At 49.9% G+C, this 13718-nt stretch overlaps 1 protein-coding gene across 1 annotated transcript in view; it reads left to right on the forward strand.

The window, feature by feature from the left end:
* LOC129145120 (uncharacterized) overlaps window positions 1-13351 on the forward strand; it is a 69605-nt gene extending 56254 nt beyond the window's left edge. The window contains exon 7 of the mRNA XM_054691170.1: window positions 11075-13351. Coding sequence (XP_054547145.1) covers window positions 11075-11245 — 171 coding nt within the window. The 3' untranslated portion in view covers window positions 11246-13351. The remainder of the gene's footprint in view (window positions 1-11074) is intronic.
* Window positions 13352-13718: the final 367 nt, after the last annotated feature.

Here is a 13718-nt window from a genome sequence, read left to right on the forward strand (position 1 = left end):
CCCCTCCTTGTCTTCCTCTCTCCTTTTCTCCCTCCTTCTCTCCTTCCTTCAACACATGGTCAGTGAGCTGAGGGTCACCAGCAACTATTCCAAGTGTGGGGATTTTGCCCAACATTTGGGGACTAGGGAACACCGCAGTAAACAGAATCAAGCCTCCTCAGAACCCTCCCAGACGCTCCCTGGGAGAGAAGAGAGACAATAATGTAATATAAAGCATACAGCATGTCACATGGAGGCAAGTGCGAAGGAGGAGATTAAAGCAACAGGAATGTGGGGAGCCCTGGGGAAGGGGGTGACTTGCAATTTTAAGTATGGCAGTGAGAAAGCCCTGATCTAAGACCCAGGAGGCCAAGATGCTCACCGTGCAAACACCTGGGAGATGAGCATTCCAACTGAGGGGACAGCAAGTGCAAAGGCCCTGAGGCGTAGACATGCCTGGTGGGATCTAGAAACATCAGGGAAGCCACCGCACTCCTCCCCCCCACAACAGAACACGTTGCAGCATCTACCAAAGCAGTTTGAGAAACTGGTATGAGGTTAAGAACAAGATTATAGTCAGAAAGACTTTGGTTTTTACCCCAGCTTCGTCTCTCCCACTAGTCTATGCATCTGGACAAGAGGGGTCGCCTCTCAGAGGCTCAGTTTCTTCATCTGTTAAATAGGGAGAACAGCATGAAACTACCTCATGGAGCCATGGTGAGGGGCTGATAATGTCAGAGTGCCTTCACTCTGCCCTGTCCACAGGCCGTCCTGTGGATATTATTGTTAATATTAGTGTAGCTGCTTGAGGGAGCACGTCATGCCTGGAGGACCCTCACCTTCCAGGGAGCACTCCAGGTTGAAAACAGGCCAAGTGCCTGTTTATTCTCTCACACCTCACCTCCTTAAACTTCCCCTGCAGATCATTTTTCATTATAACCCCTCCCTCCCCAACCCTCCTGGACTGCAGATAAATACTGCATGCATCCATGAGCGCCAACTCTGGGCAGCACTTAGGATACAAGACAGACTATCACCTTCCTCTTCTGGAGCCATCAGACCAGTGGTTCTCAAAGTGTGGTCCCGGCCAGCAGTCTCAGCATCACCTGGGAACTTTTGAGAAAGGCAGATTCTTGGTCCCACCCCAGATGTGTTGAGCCATGTTGAGCGTTCCAGCCCGGTTGCGGCCCTAATGACTGCAGCCCCAGCCAGCACCATGAGGAGCAGAAGAATCACCAGCTGAGCCAGTCAATCCACAGGCACCCAAGAGATCAGAAAACTGGTAATGTTTTAAGCCACTAAGTTTGGGGGGGTTTATCATGAAGTAACAGAGGTGAGACAGGCAAGATTTGACCCTTATAAGAACTACCTGGGAAAGTACCACAGGTGGAAATTCAAACACAGCAAGACACTGTGTGAAGGAAGCTTGGGACGGCAGGAAGAGCAGTTGAGTTTGGGTTCTTCCCGCAATGTGTTGTGTGGCTCTGGGCCTAAGCCTCTCTGTACACCAGTGTCCTCCTGACATCGAAGGACTTGGGCTTCATGGTCCCAGAGCCCTGAGCTTGCTCTGCCATCCTTGATTCACTGGGCTCCTTGCTGATCATTAATCAACGTGCAGATTTCTACCTCCAAATATTTGCTCATGCTGATCCACCATGGAATGATCCAGTAGCTCCAGGGAGGCCGTGCATCCTCCTGATGATGCCAGCCAACTGCTGCTTTCCTAAGATTTCCAGAGCATGAGCTCTTTGGACCCCAGACCACTTGGGTGCAAATTCCAGCTCTATCGCTCCCTAGGAATGGCCATGAGTGAGTCTCCTAACTGCCTTGGGCCTTCTCTTCCTCATCAGTAAAACAGGAGTACCTCCGTTGTGGGAGTCATTGCGCAGACAATGAGATGATTCATATGAAACCCCGAGACCCAAGTCAGCTGCTGCTATTATTTCCCCTCATTTTCTGTCTCAAACATTTGTGCTCCATTGAGCATATTTAATTTGAGTTTTGTCTCCTAACAGTATCCCCTGTCTCCTGATAGGCTTCAGGCTTCTGGAAGACCTAAGTCGGGCTGAGGCCCAGACCACAAGATTTAGCACCAACTAGGGGAGCAGACAGATCACTGGGAGCCAGATGTCTGCATTCCTTTCACTGGCTGTGGGATCTGGGCACATAGTCTTGTTCCTCTGAGCCTCTGCTCCCTCTCAGTAAAGAGGGGGTTACTGCTCCTACTGTCTCCTCCTGGAAATTACCTGAAACACGGGGTGCAAAGCTCTGTATAAACCACCATATGCTGGATACGTGTAAGGGACGGTGGCCCAGGGCTGGGTCTTAGACCTGAAAGGCAGAAGAGCTGATTCTCCTTTTGGCTGTGTGACCTTGGGCTCATTACTACCCTCTCTGGGCCTCAGAGTCCCCTGATGCTAAAGTGAGATGGAGTCACCAAACCAGCAGACATGGTGTTTTAGCTTACATCGTGTCCTTCAGAAGTTTGAGCCTATGTCTTAAAGATTGGAGGCACAAAAATCAGTTTCTAGGTTCTTGCCAAAACATTGCACAGGTGCCACACTTCCAAATGGCAAATGCTGAGTGTCGGCTGTCCCCTGCAGAGACACGTCTGTGCTCCCCCATTCCTCATGACTCCCCACCCATACCACGCTTCCTGCCTGTCACAGATGTCACAATCCTGACAGCCATTCAGAGTTTCCAGCCCTCAAGGAGATGGCCTTGGGGGCTGTTTTCTGAGCTAACATCCTAAGAATCTCTACCCACAGGGGTTTCGACAGTTTTGCTTCCTGGTACCCGCTCAGCACATTCTGGGAACACAGTGGATGCTCTGCAAACATTGGGTTCCTGGCCCTCCCCAGCTGCCAGGTGACCTCATTTACCCCACAGCCCAGGAAGCTTGAGACACATCCTCCCGGGTGTGCGGGCCTAAGCCTCAGTGGCCTGCACAGTGTGGCCTGTGCCGCAGAAACCGGGTCCTTGTTACGCAGGAGGTAGGGCTCAGCCTCCAGGAACTGTGGTAGCTTCTCTCTGACCAGTGCCCAATTGGCAACCCCGCCCTTGCCCCACTTTCTGGCCCCCCAACAGAACTGACTTTCACCTGTGGGCAGGAATCTGCCTCTACCACACAGCAATGGACGGTGGACTCCACATGTGCGGGTGTGGCTGAACAGGACTTGTCACTTGGCAGGTGTGACAGTCTCTGTGTTAGTCAGGACTCTGTAGAGGGGCAGACCCAGCTGCATATGGAGAGATGGAGAAGATGGGATTTGTTACAGGAATTTGCTCATGTGATTATGCAGGCCGAGAAGCCCCCCAACCCATTGTAAACCAGAGACCCAGGAAAGGGAAGGCCAGTGATAAAGCTCGGCCTGAGTCCACAGGCCCATGAACCAAGAGCGCCAGTGTGCGAGGTTAGGAGAGGATGACATCCCAGCCCAAGCAGGACAAGCAGATTTGCCCTTCATCATCTGCCTTCGGCGGGTTGGATGATGCCCACCTACATGGGAAGATGATCTCTTCGCTGGACTGTAGTTTCCACTGCTTATCTCCTCCAGGAACACCCTCACAGACTCGCCCAGAAATACTGTACCAGCCACCCAGGCATCTGTTGGCCTAGGCAAGTGGACACATACAATCAGATGACACAGCTGCTTCAAGTCCTTAACTTTTCTGATCCTCAGGCTCCTCGGATGTGTGATGGGAATGACTCTCCTCAGTCGCCTCAGAGGACGACTGCAGACCACCTCACAGGGCTGTCAGTAAAGCGTTCAGCCAGCCATGTGATGAGCGTCCTGGGCGTGGAAGCTGTCACGCCATCCTCTTCCCCCAGGACACCACAGCTTGACATTTCCAAGTCAGAAGAGATCATGTCTCCAGCTCCACTGTGAACCCAAGAAGAAATCAATGGATGTGCTAGAATTTGGTTCTGATCACCAATTCCAAAGCGTGGGGTTGGGGGTGAGGGGAGAAAAAATTCTCCAACCCCAGCTGGGTGGCCTACAATTCAGTTTGGTCCTGACCCCATGTCCCTGGCGATACCAGATCCCACAGGTTAAGGCCTCAATCCTACAAAGCCATTCCTCACCCCAGCCCCAATTTCAGATGCCAGTAACAAGTCCAGGTTGGCATCTGTGCTTCTGATCAACCAGGGAGAGAGCTTGGAGGGCCCCCCCCACCATGTTCAGTGAATTTGCTAGAGCAGTTCACAGAACTCAGAGGAACATTTCACACCCCCCTCTCCAGAAAGGATGTCTGCTCCAGACCCCAAATCTAGCTGACACTCATCAAAACCTGCCATAGAACAGCTGTGGCAGGACCAAAATATTTAGCGGTTTCTTCAGCCAGAGGGTTTCTTCAGAAAGAAGACTAATGATGCCCTGCGTGGGGGGCCTGCAGGGGAGAGGTGTGGTAAAGTCTCCGAAATGGCACAAGGGTAGAGTCGTCACCCCTTGAGGTATCCCAGAAAGTCGATAGTTTTCCTGGTTGCTTTCTCTCTTGAGAAGAACGTGGTGATGGTGACAGGCCTGCCGTGGGCCTGCCGGACCATGAGCTCTGCGGGCGGGACTTGTACTTACCTGCTCGCCTGTGCTTCACTGAACCTCATTCCCCACCTGCTTCCCTGTGCTGTACATGGTCTGATGGGAACAAAAATGTTACCATTCTCCACCCTCTGACCCTTCTCATCCTGCTCCTGTGACTGTGGGGGTGGGGAAACTGGAGGCCCAAGAGATGGTCCTGGTCCCCATTCTTGGGCCATTTTCTCCAGTGTCTCATTTCTGTGAGATGGAAGGTGGGTAGGGTGAGGAGATTGGGCTGTCACCCTGGTTGCCCACCCTCCCCCATTGGCACTTTGGCATGATATCCCCTGCTCAGCCCTGGACCCTGTTGGATTGACTCTTTATGGCCTACACATTCGATGACTGTGCTGAGCACACGTGGAAGATGAGCCTGGGGGGAGGTGAAAGAAAGGAAGAGGGAGAGGGGGAGCTGTGTGGGCCAGACCCCAACCCTCCGAGACACGGGGCTTCCCTGGTGCTGCCCCAGAACCCTCCAACACACCCACATGCTGATGACTCTGGTTTCTAGAATCATCCTGGATCTCACTCCATAGCAATGTCCAATGGAATGGGATTGTCCAAGGCCAGGCCCCTCAGATGGGACAGTGGGGGCCAAACGTCCTCCCGAAAAAATGTGATGCGAGCATTGTTCATCTGTTATTGATTGGGAGGCTGTGAGCTTTGCTTCCAAAATCTCCAATAAAACTAACTTGGAGGAGAATTTCCTGAATCCCTGGGTAAGTGGATAAAGATGTTCCAGGAGTCTGGGGTGGTGCTGGTGGGGAAGTTTGTACACCATGGCTGGTTGGTTTTCCCCTTTGTTACTTAATGAAGAACAGAAAACAATCAGCCCCATCTCTCCCCTTCCAGAGACGGCTCCCTTCTCCCTTAGAGTTAATTTCCGATTGAAGGCAGGGGCCTGCTCAGCCTGAGGGTTCCTGGGATACCTCCTCCTCTTCTCTTTTGGGCTGGGGGCTGGGTTAACTCATCCTCTGGGCATCCCATGGCAGGACTCTTGTACCTGCGGGAAGTTTTAGGAAGGTAAGGGGTTTCCAGGGAGTATGGCAGGGCAACTGGGAGCTGGGTCAGTTGGTAGAGCAGCCCAGGTTGCAGAGAGGTGGATCCAACTCTGAGATCCCCCTCTCAGAGTCCCCACCATTTATTAGCTGATCTGGAGCAAGGGATTCAACTTCCAGGGCCTCATTGTCATCATCTGAAATGGGTATCCCCTCAGCCCCTGTCTCATGGGCATTAGCAGGAGTGGAGGGCTGCACGTATGTACCTGCATGTGCCTGCACACAGCCAGCACCCAGTGACAAGGGCTGCCATTACAGTTACTCCTGATAGCAGCAGGAGTAACTCCTTCCTCAAACATCTACTTCCCATCCTCTGCTGCCCTCCACATGCTCTTGGACCCTGGGATGAAGGGATGAGGACACGCGATCTGAGTCAGAGGGCTTGTCATCTGACTAGGGGGTTGGGGAAACACGGCCAGAATTTGGGAGACCTCAATCGGAGACAGGGTGTGACTGCAGAGGTCAATACTTGGCTTCTCGTCTCTGCTATGTGGTGCAAAGATGTGGGGGAGCCTCCCCCTCCAGTGCCACTGACTGAGGCCCCCCTCTACCCTCACAGCCAGTGAGGAAGGAGCACCCTCCTTGTGGTGTGTGCCCCCAAGCACCTATGTGGCTCTGGGGCTGGAATGCCTCATCTTCCAGATAAGAAGATGCATTTTTCCCTCAAGCATCTCAAAGGGTAGTTATAAAGGCCAGATCAGAAGAACAGGGCTTAGAGACCTGAACTGAGATGGGAACAATTCACATCAATTTCAGCCTAACCCAGAACTGTGTCAACACTGCGCAGATTCAGTCTGACAGAGGCTCAGAGAACGGACAGGGTTAGTGACCCACCACCCACTGGAGCCACCCAGAACTTACGGTCTGAACCCAGCCGGGTTCTTTGGCTGCTCAAGAAAACCTCAATATTCTCCAAAGACAACAACAATCCAGAATCTATACAACAGAACATTCACAATGTCCAGCATATGATCCAGAATAACTTGACCTGCAGAGAGCCATAAAAATATGAAGACCCTCAACCTGATAAAGGGTGTCTATGAAAAATCTAGAGCTTACAGCATATTTAATGGGGAAAGACTAAGAGCTACATCTTGCAGCAGATACAAAAATGAAATAAAGATGGATCATATACCTAAAGATAAAACATAAATATGAAAGTTCTAGAAGAAAATGTAAGAGGAAATCTTTGTGATCTTAGATTCAGCAAAGATTTCTTAGATTCAGCACCAAAATCAAATGGATAGATTAAACTTTATCAAAATTAAGAACGTATGCTCTTTGAAAGACTCATTAAGAAAATGAAAAGATAAGGCACAGGCTTCTATAAAATGAAAACAATTTATGGAAGCTATTTACAAATTACGTACCTGTGAAGAGATATGCACCTGGAACATATAAAGAGCATTCAGCCAAGAAACTCAATCCGAAAAATGAGCAAGAGATTTGAACAGACACCTCAGCAAAGATATACAGGTGGCAAATAAACACACAAAAAACGTTCAAAATAGTCATCTGAGAACAGACAATTAAACCCATGATGCGATACCGTTCACCCCTATTACAACTGCTAACATTAAAAAGACTGACCATAGCAAGTGTTGGTGACGATGGGGTTCTCATCCTCTGCCGATGGGAATGTGAAATAATACAACCACTTGGGAAAATAGTAGGTAATTTTTAAATTAGCTAAACATACCTACCACATGATCAGCCATTCCCTTCCTAGGTACTTTTATCCAAGAGACAATGAAACATATGTTCACGAAAACTTGCCTGTGGGTGCGCTTAGCAGCTTTATTTGTGCAAACTAAAAATGGGACCAACCAATCTTCATTAACAAAGAACAGACAAATTGTGAGAAAGCCGTAGCAGGGAATGACTCGGTAATTGAAAGTAAAAAACGATTGATATATGCAGCAACAAGGATGGATCTTGAAATAATTAAGCTGAGCAAAAAGAGCCAGACAAAAAGAATATATGCTATGTGATTCTATTTATATGAAACTCCAGGAATGCAAACAATTTATAGGCACAGATGCAGATCCGTGGTTTGGGAATTGATGGAAATGTTTCTCATCCTGTCAGAGTGATGGTTTGGTGATTGTATACATATGTCAAAAATGACCAAAATTGCATCCTTGGAGTATGTGCAGGTTGCTGTACCTCAGATAGACTGCAGGGAAGGAATGGCTTTCTACAGTATAAATCCAGCGTCTCTTGGCATACTGATACCAAATGCCCATTCTTATAGCATCCATGTCATCCCCTATGCCGTGAACTGCCCAATTCAAATGACTAGCCACTTCCTACCCCTGCTGAGTTGGACCAACAGTCACAGAGCGCTAACTGTAATGCGACTGTGTATTTAATTTGAACTGTAGGAGAAGTACACCCCAAGAGTGATGGGGGTACTGAGGCAGGACGCATCCTCTCCTGGTCCTGGGGCTTCTCCCAAAGCAGCACCCGAGGCACAGGCTCCAGTGCTATCACTAGTAGGGGGTGGGACCCCAGTTGACGGCTGATCTGTGCCAACCTAACTGGTCGTGGGACAGCCAGATCACTGGTTAAACATTTCTGGGTGTGTCTGTGAGGGTGTATCTGGAAGACATGAACATTTGAAGGGGTGGACAGGACAAAGTCATGGCTCTCCTCAACGTAGGCAGGTATCATTGGTCCACTGAGGACCCACATGGAGCAAAAAAGGCAAGCAAACTTGAATTTGCTTTCTCTGCCTGGCTGCTTGAGCTGCTCAGCGGTCTTCTGTCCTTGGACCAGGGCTCAGACTTCGGCACTCCTGGTTCTCAGTCTTTGGACATGGGCCGGAAATCACCACCAGCATTCCTGGCTCTCCAGTTACAGATGGAAGATGGTGGGACTTCTCAGTCTCCATAATTGTATGAACCAATTCCTTATCAGTTCTGATGATAATAAATCTCGTCATATATGTATATGTGTGTGTATATATATATAAGTGTGCACATGGGTGTGTGGATATTGTAGCAATACCATTATAAATATAGCTATAATCTCTCATTGGTTCTATTTCCTTGGCAAACCCTACTAATACACCTAGGAAGCAGAAGTAAAGGACAAAAGCAACAAAGTGGAGAGTGGGAAAGCCATAGGAGGATGTATAATCAGGCATCTACGGGCTGGGTCTGTGAACTGCCTCCCGAAAACCCACATGATCCTTGTCTTGGGGTACCCCTTGGGCTTGAGAGGTGGGAAGAAAAGGATAAAATATATCCATTGACTCTTATCTCCCATTGGCCAAAGGCTCACACGTGGATTGAGGACTCCCCCCATGCTTTTAGGTTGTTTATACCTGTGTGCAGGCGCACGGTACCCCAAGGCACAAGTAAGGGAGGCCTCATTTTGTGTTTGGCCCACAGAAACCTGGAAGGAGACATTTCCTTAGGACAGTGAAGACAAGAGAATCTAAGATAGTGTGTGAGAGGTGTCTGATAAAAACTCCGGATGCCAGGGAGAGCCCCAGAAGGGGCTGATATCCTGGGGCCAGGCCTTGAGAATGAGTGGGGTTAAGGTTTCACACACAAGAGTGTGTTGTAGGGAGGCACTCGCAGGTGAGGGACAGCGAGGGCAAAGCCTGATGAGTCAGGTACTGATAACTCCTGACTTGTGGGGTTTGTGTGCATCACCCACAGGCGAGGGGGACTAGCAGGCTCCCTCGGGCTTGCTGACCTGGATACCCCCTTGGTGTCCACCTGGGTCGGGAGGGCTGCAGGGGCAGGGCACCTGTCAGAACTCTCAGTTTCCCCTTTGCTTCCGCGAGGATCCCAGGAGAGTTTCTGTCCTCCTTCCTCAACAAACCAGGGAGCATTTCTAACCCAGGGTGGTCTCTCCTCCTCCTGTTCCCCTTCTTGGACTGGAGCTTCTCTTGCATCCAATGCAGGTAACTTCTGTCTGAGATTCTCAATAAAGTTCTCTGGTCTAAGCTGGTCAGGCCTGGCTTGTGAATACAAAGGGAGCTTTGGACATTTTTAAGGAAGCTTTTTCTCTCTCCACAACGCTGCTTTCAAGACTGTTATCACAGCAAATTTGAGAAAGCCAGGCTGGCCTCCTTGTTCTAAAGAATACTTGTTCTCTCATTCTCCAGGCAATATGCCTCCTGGACTTTCCTCACGGTGGAAAGGCTGCAAGGCAACATACTTTAGGATGGGAGAAGAGAATTAAAAGCAGCCTTCTCAATCAAAATATCTACCAAATGGTGAAAAGATAACCAAATTATTGTATAGCCACAAATAGAATGTTACTCGGCAGTAAAAAAAGACCCAGCCCTGATACAAAAATGGGAAAATCTCAAGAACACTGTGCTAAGTGAAAGAAGCCAGATGCAGAAGGCTACGTAGTATGCAATTCAATATATAGAAAGTCTGGACAAGGCAAATCTATAGATTTGCAATCAGATCAGTGTTTGCCTAGGGCTGGATGGGGTGGGGGAGGGGAATGGCTGCAGAGGGACAGGAGGGACTTGGGGGTGATGGAAATGCTCTATGACTTGATTGTGGTGGAAATTACCCAACTGTATCCCTTGTCCAAAATGACTGACTCGTCCACTTAAAATTGGCAAGTTTTATTATATATACATAACACTTCAATGTAGCTGATGAAGAAGCAGCCTTTTTATATTTTAAAACATCAACTTCATTTCATATCTGTAATTGACCTCTTATCACCTGATTTATAATTTTAAGCTCCTGACTACTCTTGCTATCAAGCTTAAAACCTGCTTTGACACCCGCCCCCCCCCCCCCACCCGCTTCCTTCACCTGTGAACTCAAGGTTATTTTGAACACTCAGCTTAACCTTTTCTCCTAATACAGGACCTTCTTGACCCCCAAGACTGGGTTATGTCCCCGCATGCTGTGACCCCAAGCAGCTTCCACCTCTTGTTGGCACACTAGCAATTTTAATTTTAATTTTTAATTAATTCAGTTAAGCTGTTTGCCTACTTTCCATTTTCCCCACAAACCTGTACATTGGATTCCCTGGGCACGGTGCAGTATCGGGTACACAACTGAGCCTCCGTGAATGTTTGCTGAGTGTTTAGGCTCACAGTGAGTGTCTGTGGGGTGACGGGGGTTGTTTGCATGGAAAGGGAGGTAGGGCATAAAAACTGAGCAGAGATCTAGGGAAAACATGTGAACAAGGCTGGATCCTGAAGGGCAGGGGAATTTAGAAAGGAGAAAGGGTTGTGAAAAGTTGCTCTGAGGTTTGCACAAACCCATGCTGGGAGTCAGGAAGAGCCTGGCTGCTCCGAACAAGGCTCAGACATCATTAGCACATATCGACCAAACATTAATCACGCACCCACAAGTGTGGGAAGGTTGTGAGAAGCAGCCCCTTGTCTCCACATCATGTTTCACAGCCCCCACGTTTGTCTCTGCCTTGTAAAGATCCGTTTGGTATTGACAGCTTCTGTCTGCACCCAAACAGGCAGAAAAACAGCCCGCCGGGGGACCTGCGGCCACTGGATTTACAGCTGTGTCTCCAAGAACCCAGGCTGCCAAGACCCACCAGCCCCGCAGTGTCTCCAGCTCTGTAAGACACACAGCTCCTGGTCGGAAAAGCAAGGACGGGTCCAGGAGGACAGGACCGGGCCAGTAAACCAATATGTACTGCTGTCTTACAGCCTTGGGAGATAGAGCCGGCCTCGGGAGATAGAGAACAGTCAGACATCACTCCTGCCACACTCAGCTGTGGGAGCAGCCAACAAGCATTACCGAATACCCTCCATGTGCATCCAATAATGTTGGTTGCATTTTAGCTATTTAACAAACACTTACATAGTACTTACTAGGTGCCAGCAAATGTTCTAAGTTCTTTACAGAGATTAATTCCATTAGTCCACATAGCAACCATTATTATTCCTGTTTTACCCACGAGACGGAGGCAGAGAAAGATGCAGAAACTTGCTGAAGGTCACATAAATGGTACCTGACAGAGCAGAAGACAGGCTTGGCCAGTGGGCTCCAGGGTCTGTGCTCACACGCCTCACACTGCTGCTTTATTTTTGTAGCTGCCTTCATTCATTCATTCATTCATCAAATACGTAGCAAACTCCTACTATGCATCCGGCATGGAATGAGATGCTAGGAATGCAGAGAGGGGCCTTCCTTCCATTAACATTTAGGGAGGACCTACTACGTGTCTCAGAGACAGGAACATGTCTCACTTACCTCTGTATCAGGCAGAGAGTGCCGTCCATACTCAGACCTGGGTGGTGAGTGTTGAGTGACTGAATGTGCCTGCTGAGTATTAGAAAGAGTGCTGAACGTGGAGCCTGAGAACTTGGATCCCTCCCGCTGGGAAGGAAAATGTTTTGACACGCTCATCCATATTCAGGTATGTTATATATCCCAAGGGGCTCATATTGAATGAGAGGAACTGAGATAAGGCAATAATGTCCTCCAAAAGAATGAAGTATTAATGGTGGAATTTCAGGCATCCACAAAGGAGATAATTTGGTGGGTGGGTGGCCCCCAATCATACCCCGTCATTGATCGCCTGCTCTAAGGGCCTGGGAATGGGACAGATATTGCAGGGAGGTGCCAAGCACTCTGCTTGGGGCTGTGAGTCACTGGCTGGTCTCCTTGGAACCTGACCGGGAGGCGAGAGAGCACGTCCACCCTGCAGACAGATATGTCCTTGGGGACAAGGCAGGGTCTGTGGAAGTAGCGTGAGAGCGATCAAGGCGGAGGCAGCCAACAACTCCGTTCCTGCAACTGGACCGGATTGGCGTGTCTTAGGCCATCACGTCTGATGCTAATGACCCACTAAAAGCCCCCCTTGGATCAGCGCAGCCTGTAACAGAAGTCAGTTACCCCAGCCTCCCCTTTTGCAAGCACTATCAGGGTTGCCTTCACCCTCTCTGGGGGCTCCCAGCCTCCCCCATGCCATCGGCATTGTCCCCTGCCCTGTCCTGCCTCCTCGCTCTCCAGGAGCTGCTGGCTTAGACAGTTAAATGCACCCCAACTCTCTCTGAGGTGGATAGGAGGTTCCAGTGACAAGGAACGCCACTGTTAGCTGCTATAATATTTAGAGGTAGGCACTGACCTTCCTTAAAATAGCTGGCACCTTGCCTTTCCCCTCGTGTCTGGTGATAGTGACACCAGCCACCTCCGGGGAAGCCTCTGGTCCAGCAGTCAAGCAGGTCATAGGCAGTGGCAATGAGGGGGTGCCCTATAGGCCATGGCAACCGACTCTCATTAACAGATGAGGAAAGTGAGACCCAGTGAGGGTTGGGGTTTGCCCCTAGTCATGCAGTTACACGTACTTGGGGCTAGAATCCAGCTCCATCCCACCCTAGTCCAGAAGCTCAGGGAGACCGCCAGCAGCTCCAGGTGCCACCTCCAGGACCCTTCCTGAGCCGGATGGAGGGCAGCTCCTGCCAGCTGCGCCTCTGTCCTGTCCATCATGGGTCATGATCTTGGAGGCCTGTCCCCACACCCCTCTCCTCCCGGCCCTGTAACCAAAACAAACATTTCCCCCATACTTCATTTCATCACCCAGCAATAAAAGCAGACTTGTTTTTTTCTTAACGGGAGCATTAATTTAGTCTCTATCGTGCAGGCCAGCTCAACTGAGATGATATGGCCAAGCTGAGGGTGGGAGGCCAGCGGGCAGCAGCCTTCCCCGGCCTGAGGTGTCTTAGCTTTCATCAAGTGCACGGTGCGCTGTCCAGCCAACAGTGCAGCAGAGAAGCGGCTCAGACCACTTCCCTGCTGGGCCGCAGCCAGCAGGGCCCCTGTTCTGACAGCCCTCTGGCTGGGAGGCTCGATTTCTCCATGGGGCTGCAGGGGAGGCACCAAATTAAGAATGAAAAAAAAAAACAAAAAACCCAAGGTAGAAAACAAAAGCAAAAAACATTAGATGCTGCCTGGCCCAGCTGGCTGGTCAGCGTCCAGTGGTCCAGGGCTTGGCTGTCTGTCCTGGAGCTCCATCCCACGTGGGCACATCACACAGACACACCCCAGCAGAGTGCTCTAAGGTGCACGCTCAACTCCCAGTTGTTAGTCATTCTCAGTACCTCTTAACTCTCACCCCTCCCCAATATGCGACCTGCCAGCGCAACTGTCAG

Source organism: Talpa occidentalis, unplaced genomic scaffold (assembly GCF_014898055.3).
Source record: "Talpa occidentalis isolate TD23 unplaced genomic scaffold, MPIMG_talOcc4v2.1 talOcc4.9, whole genome shotgun sequence".
NCBI lineage: Eukaryota > Metazoa > Chordata > Mammalia > Eulipotyphla > Talpidae > Talpa > Talpa occidentalis.